The sequence below is a fragment of the Sinocyclocheilus grahami genome, unplaced genomic scaffold, assembly GCF_001515645.1.
Source record: "Sinocyclocheilus grahami isolate Dianchi unplaced genomic scaffold, SAMN03320097.WGS_v1.1 scaffold218.1, whole genome shotgun sequence".
NCBI lineage: Eukaryota > Metazoa > Chordata > Actinopteri > Cypriniformes > Cyprinidae > Sinocyclocheilus > Sinocyclocheilus grahami.
The window spans coordinates 1,455,525-1,463,116 of NW_015505397.1; the positions used below are offsets into that span (position 1 = coordinate 1,455,525).

At 36.6% G+C, this 7,592-nt stretch overlaps 1 protein-coding gene across 1 annotated transcript in view; it reads right to left on the reverse strand.

Annotated features, from left to right (window-relative positions):
• Window positions 1-2,096: 2,096 nt before the first annotated feature.
• The window catches only part of LOC107596360 (testican-1-like), a 263,564-nt gene continuing 258,068 nt past the window's right edge, over window positions 2,097-7,592 (reverse strand). The window contains exons 8-12 of the mRNA XM_016287085.1: window positions 5,966-6,082; window positions 4,579-4,800; window positions 4,392-4,454; window positions 4,147-4,284; window positions 2,097-3,306 (exon numbers count right to left, since the gene is read on the reverse strand). Coding sequence (XP_016142571.1) covers window positions 3,116-3,306; window positions 4,147-4,284; window positions 4,392-4,454; window positions 4,579-4,800; window positions 5,966-6,082 — 731 coding nt within the window. The 3' untranslated portion in view covers window positions 2,097-3,115. The remainder of the gene's footprint in view (window positions 3,307-4,146; window positions 4,285-4,391; window positions 4,455-4,578; window positions 4,801-5,965; window positions 6,083-7,592) is intronic.

Genomic DNA, 7,592 nt, shown 5'->3' on the forward strand with positions numbered 1-7,592 from the left:
TTTTGTGGGGGTGGGTAGGGGTGTTCAATAATTGTTTTTGTTTAGTTTTTTTCCCCCATAGGTTTTTAACATTCTAAAAGCTCTTTATTCCAAAGATACTACAAGCTAGTCAGTGTATTCAGCAGGTGTAATGTATTCTAAGTTGCTTCAGAAGTATTGTAAGTACTACTACATACAACAATAAAACAGTGCATTGACATAAAAAAGGAAATTTACTGTTGGTACTTAAGTACTTTTAAAAGCAAGTACTTCTGTACTTTTACTTAAGTAAAAATCGGTCTTTACAACTTTTACTTGTAATGGAGTAATGTTTGACCAGCAGTATCTGTACTTTCACTCAAGTAATGGAGTTGAGTACTTTGTCCGCCTCTGCATATAATCCATCTGCAGTGGTGTCTATGATCACAGAGTGAGACATCTCCTTCTGCGGAGAACTCACCGCTGACATGAGCGACAAAAGACATGCCAGAAAGATGAGAAACGAACATGTGAATATAGTCAGAGGAACAGAACTAAGCTGCTGTGATCTGATATCAGCACTAAACTCTTCTGCAGTGTTGGAGGATCATGCATCATCTGATCCGGTCTAACAGCTCCAGTTCCTTCACTATAGGAGCTAAGCAGGGGATTGCGGGATTGCTGAGCAAGTGAGATCAGCAATAAAATTAGAAATTCAGAACTGTATGCAAATCAAAAGCAGAAAACAACCAAGCGGAGCTTGTCAGAAGGCCTTGATTCAGCCGTATGATTCTCATGTGTGCTTATAAAGCTGTTTCAAGCTTGACATACTGGGTCGGATCAAACTATTTTGATCAAATGACAAATGCAAAATGAGATGAAGTTTGGAGGCGAACTTGACTCCAGGGCCCAGAGTCTCACGGATGCGCTAACGACGGCAAATTCATCTGCCGACAGCCGTCATGCTGTTTTATTCGCCTTTGGTTTTTCAGCATGAGGAAGCGTTCGGTAATGGTTTGAAAAGGTCAGGCTGATGAGCCATTTGATCGCTTCTGAATTCTGTCATGCCGAAACTCTCCAGCTTCAGTGAACATATCGCATAGAGAGCTCACACAAAGGTCACGATCCACTTAAACACTCTGAGTCGGTGAAAGAAAAACAGAACAGAACAGAATGAAGGACTCTGAAACTAAATCATCAGCTGAAGACAACAAACAAACAATAATATCAGGCTCAGGGCCGGCGCGCTCAACGCTGCGCTCACATCGTGTCGGAATTACTGCAATTACCAGATTCTGTTCACAGATGCTTGGACACAGATGTTATTTCTTACTATGGCATCCATGATAGTAAATATAATCATTTATGTTCAGATTCTTTTGCAAAATACTGAAAAACTAAGAAAAAGCTCCAGGTGATACTGCCTGCAATAAAATAAAATCATATCAAACAGGCAGTCAAATAACTGTTGTCATTTTATTTGTTTGTCACAATGGTCAACACTGCAAAAAGTGGTTCTTCCTCAGTATTCTTGTCTTGTTTTCCAGTACAAACATCTAAACATTCTTAACTGAAGATACATTTACTCCAAATCCAAAACGACATAAGATATTAAGTCTTGTTTTCTGAGATACCTATGATTAAATTGGAAAAGCTTTAGAAGTTCATGCTTAAAACAAGAACATGTATCTGCTAATGGGGTCAGAAAAATTTATTCTTCTGACCCCATTTGCAGATATACGTTCTTGTTTTAAGCATAAACTCACTTCAAGTCTTGTTTTCAGAAAAACGTAGCAAAATGAAGTGAGTTCATGCTTTAAAAAGAACAAATATCTGCCATCAGGGGTCAGAAATGAATCTCAAAGTCAAGTTAATTAAAATAAATATGATTTTCTGACCTCATCTTATGTCATTCTGCATGTCAAGTAAATGAAAATTAGAAATGTTGCCTTGACAACTGAAATCAATTAAAAAGTTGAAGAACTAAAATGACCAAAACTAAAATAAAATGCTATATAGAAATATAAAATATAAATTATAAAAAATAAAATAAAATGACAAACACATATGACAAAAAAATTAAGGAAAAAACTAAATCAAATATAAACACTCAATTAAAAACTAGAAATGCTGTCTTGGCAACTAACTGAAATAAAATTTGTACTATAAAAAAAGACAAAAACACAGAGGAAGAACAGCACTTTTTGCAGTGAAGTTCAACTATAAGTTCACAATCAAATGGATGGGTTTTGCTACTTATAATTACAGTAATTGTGAACTGACGTGAAAGCAGCATGAAGTCAAGCCCACACAACCTGACTGAAGCTCGTCGCTCTGTGCACATTTACATCGTTTCTTGTGTTGCGTTGTTTTTGTGCACATTATACTCAACTAATCACAGTCTACATGCATCAATTACAAGATCATCCTGCACAACCTCTCTCATTCTCACACAAAAGGTATGGCTTCAGGTCATTTTTGCATGCAGCAAAAAAGATAAAGAAAATATGAGCCAGTGCTTTGGGAGAAATGCACCATTTTCTTTTGTGCTCTCCTGCAATCTCATTACGTCGTTGCTGTTGCTCTCTGCTCAGATTTTAGATTTGAACTAGTACTGTAGCATCTGTGACTAGTTGTAATGTTTCTCACACAGAGTGAACATCTACGCTGCAAATTCGCTACGATCTGCAGCCTCTTGTGGCAGATTTAAAACATGAAAGAGCGATGAGCTTCAGTCTTGTAGTGCGCGCTTGGCTTAAGCCCACCTGATTCTTGCCCTCGTAGGTCTCAGACATCTTCTCCTGCATTCAGCAGTGGCGTTCATGCATATCACCACTGAGAACGAACCCTTTTAAAAGATTCTATGTAGAAGTGGTAAGAAGCCCCCGAAATGCTGAACAATTTCGTCATGCACGTCTACCGTCTAGAGCTGGTCTAGAATACACAAGAGTGATCCAGGAGTGTTTGAACGAGGGAAAACAGAGGCCGAACATGAAGAGGCGGCTGAGGAAAGAGAGAAAGAGAGAATGAGAGGGACAAGTTTAGATCCAGAGTGAGGAGAAGGGGGCGTGTCTGAGGGGGCGGAGCTGGAATGGCTTCAGAACTGTGCATTTTAACATGGGTCCCTGGTTAGTTAGCGGAAGATGGGTGGGCGGAGCTACCAGACGTAGCCCATCTCGTCATCCTCTCCGTCTTCGTCGTCCTCGATCGCCCCGTGGGGGTGGAGTCGACCCTGTCTCTCTTTCTGTCGGCCCCGCCCACGCTGTGGAGACTCCTCCTCTTGATCGTCCAATAGAATCACGGCGCCGCCGCCACTGCTGAAATCTCCAGACGTCTCCTGATCCTCCTCTACACACACACACACACACATAGGCAGATGAAAGAGAAGGTGTCAGGCGCATCGCATGTGTGTTCTGAGGAAGATAATTTATTATATATAAAATATGATATTTTATACATTTTGACAGAGAACTCAATAAATACTTTTGAATAATGCAGCTTCGGACGATAGAAACACACATATCTAGAGTTTGCTGCAGGAATCAAAATGTGTGTTTATATATCTGTGTTGTTATTGTTAATCTATCCATCCATCCATCCATCCATCCAATGAAATATAAACATTTGATAAAAAACTAAATAAAAACAATTCAGAAACACACATATCTAGAGTTTGCTGCAGGAATCAAAATGTGTGTTTATATATCTGTGTTGTTATTGTTAATCTATCCATCCATCCATCCATCCATCCATCCAATGAAATATAAACATTTGATAAAAAACTAAATAAAAACAATTGAAAGCTATACAGAAATAGTACAAATAAAAACGAATAAAAATGACAAAATCACATAAAATGACTAAATCTTAAACCATTCATTTTTTTTAAGTGAAATAAAGCTAAAATGAAATTAAATATAAATATAAAACAAACACAAAATGTTGCTAACTGAAATACTACAATTACAAAAACTGAAATAAAAATAAAATAAAACTATACAGACAAAAAATTATAAAAACGACAAAATCACATGACAAAATTATTCAAATGAATTAAAATGATTATTTATATTAATGACAAAAAAGCTCATTTTAAATATGAATAAATACTCTAATAGTATATAGATAATACTAAAACAAGATTGGTGTGTGAAGCACAGGTTAGGTTGTGTGTTTTAGTGCCTGTACCACAGTTAGGGTTTCCCTGTCTGCGGGATCCTGCGATCTCATTGCCATATTTGTCGACACACCAGCACTGACCGCTGCTGCCATGACATTGAGTGGCCTTAAAATACCCGTCCTCAGTACAGCGCGGCACGTACGCCCCTACAGACACACAGAAATACAAGTCATTTCATGTAGGATTATTGATGCTGATTGGTCCAGAGGGATTCAGGGGGAGGAGCTAACAGCTGTTCATCAAATCCACCCACCTATCAGAGTCTTCCTTCGGCTCTGAGAATGAATCCTGTTCATCTCGTTCTGACATGGCATGCCTGAAGAAACACATTTAAAACAGTTTCCAGTACCTATAACTTTACTAATTCAAATTATGACTAAGCTCTCCATTGTGAAATGCTCCCCAATATAATGTATGTTACATAATTTTTGCAAACTCACCGTCAGGTTTCTGGAAACAGTAGCACCACTCGTTGTTAGACAGCTGTCCGTCTTTGAAGGAGTCGCAGGAGTTGAACAGCGGCCGCATACACAGCTCATATTTGTCGAGGTAAATGGCACTGAGCTCTGACTGGTCGAGCAGAAGGTCATAGTTCATGTCCAGCTTGTTGAACATCCACCCGAGAGAATCTTTACAGATGGGCAAAATGCTGGTGTCAAAACCTACAGGACAGAGAAAGAGACGGTCAGGTTCAATAATAATAATAATAATAATAATTAATAATAATCTTTTCAATTCAACTTTCTTTGTGTTAAGATTTATTACGTTATATTTATTGGTTTTAACAGTTAAAATAATAACAAAAAACACATTTTGTAATATTAGAAATGTTGCCTTGGCAATAAACTGAAACAAACTAAAGTAATAAACTTACTAAAACTAAAATAAAAACAAAGCTATACAGAAATATATAAAGTAAAAAGTGGCAAAAGAACATAACATTACTGTAATGAGAATAATATATAATGTTTTCAATTCATTTGCATGTGTTCTAAAATCTACTTATATATTTGACACAGGATATTGGACAATTTTATTATTTTACTTATTTATTTTACCAGTTAAAACCAATAAATATAACACAATAAATATAAATATATACAGTAAATAACTGATTATCAGTAAATAAAACTGAGTGAAGGGTGAATTAAAATGATAATTCATCCATTAATTTATTACAGTAATAGTATGTTATTTTGCCATTTTATAACTTATTTATATTTTATATAGCTTTATTTTTTATTTCAGTTTTACTTTTAGTAAGTTTAGTACTTCAACATTTTTAAGTCAGTTGGCAACATTTCTATTTTTCTTTACTTATTTATTTTACCCCTTAAAACCAGTAAACCATTAATGCCAGAAGATCTGCAGCTTTTGTATTTTCATTTTAGTAAGTTTAGTACTTCAGCTTAAACTTATTTAAGTTAGTTGCAAATGCAACATTTATTTTCCAATACAAAAATATGTAAAGCTCAGCTAGCACAGAAACTGGTAGTAGTATAGTAAGTGGTATATTGGTTCTAACAAGTAAAATAAGTCAAATTTACAATAAATAACATATAGTGGCAGGGCCATCTTTAGGGGGGTGCAACTGGTGCGGCCGCACCGGCCCCACGCTTGAGGGGGCCCTGCGGCGAATGCATCGAAGGGGACAACCCCCTTCTTCCCCCCGCCCCATCCCAGAACGCAACTGTGAACGGACTGAGGGGGCCCCGCACCGGACCCTGCATCAGCTAAGGACAGCCCTTTATAGTGGACAGAAAAGCATGAATAAAGTGGCTCAGAGCTTGAACTGAACACATTTTTACCATATATAAGCACACTTACGTCCTTGTGCAGTGTCACTCGTGGTGCTCTTCAGGTCTCGGTTGGCGTCCGTGTGCAAAACCCCGAACCAGTCTTTGAGTTTGGATGCTAAACTTCTCAAGTCAGCATCGCTGCAGCCTACAGAAACACACAAACACACATTTAAATAAGCACGCCTGTGTGCTGATGATATATTTTCTGTCTGACCTCACAATAGTTGTGCAGGAGACACAGACACACACATTGAGGAACTCCCATTACATTCAGCACTTCAAACGAAATACATTTCTATTTACAAACTTATTTATAAAGAAACAATTACAGTCCCCATACAGAGAGACTAAACAGACACAGGTCAGAGATCAGAATGGGCATTTTATTGCTCAAAAGTATCTTTTTCACAGCTCATGGAAACTTAATGGAGTTTACTTTTATTGTCAATAAAATACATGTTTCACATAAAATTCCAGACCTAAAAGAGTAACTAGTTGTAGACTAATTAGAGTCTACAGCTATAATTTGAATGTAGAGCAGCTGAAATCATTTAATAGGAAATTCGTATTGAGATCTTATTGCTATCCAGAAGAAATATGTAATTGATGTCGTTTCCTCAATGTGATTTGCCACGCTGGAATAAGGTCATGTGACTCCCTGTGAATTAATTGACATTGGAATGTTTTACCATGAAAAAAAAAGTTCAAAACTGAACTATCGAGAAACTGGAAGAATAACACTAACATCCTGTCTAGAATAACACTAACATAAGTACCTCACAGAACAATCAGCTGGGAGATCCTGACTAGACGACTTCTTTCATTTTCACACACACTTTATATGTGTATATACTGTATATATATATATATATATATATATATCTGTGTGTGTGTGTATGTGTGTACAGGGTGCGATTTGTAGGGGGAATGTGGGGGGGATTTCCCTCCTTCTGGTTTATGTATCCCTGCCTCTGCTGAACTATTTAAACAAAAACAAACAAAAAAATCCCCCCGGGTGATGTTACCCCACCAACCACCAACAGCGCATATAAAATACCAAAAATACAAATATTTTTTATTAAGTAAAATACTGCAATAATTTTTGCTCAAAACTCACTCTTACTGTGACCTAATGCAGATAATGTATATAATAAACTGATGCATAAATGTATTATGAGACAGAATGCAGAAGTTTACCATCACCGTAATGTGGGAATTATGAGCACGCAATATTGACTAATGGATCGACAGAGAATCGTCTTTCTGTGAGTCATTAAGAAATGATGGTTCTATTCTATTTAAAGAAATATGAGGTAAACGTCTGAATACATAATGTGTGCACTTTTGGATAAAAAGTTTGTATGTTGTGTAGCGAAGCATTGATCAAAATAAATGGAAGCAAACGCGATTGAATATGTACAGGTTTGTGTCTTGTTATTCTATTCAAAATATCATTAACTCCTGACTGATTTTGCATTCCTGGTAGAAATAAGAACTATACGTGTCATTGCAACCAATTATTATCATAAACAGTGGTCAAATATCGAAGCTAGTAAGCCAGAAACATCACAAGCTGCAAGGAGTTGTTTTAAATATATATATATATATATATATATATATATATATATATATATATATATATATATATATATATA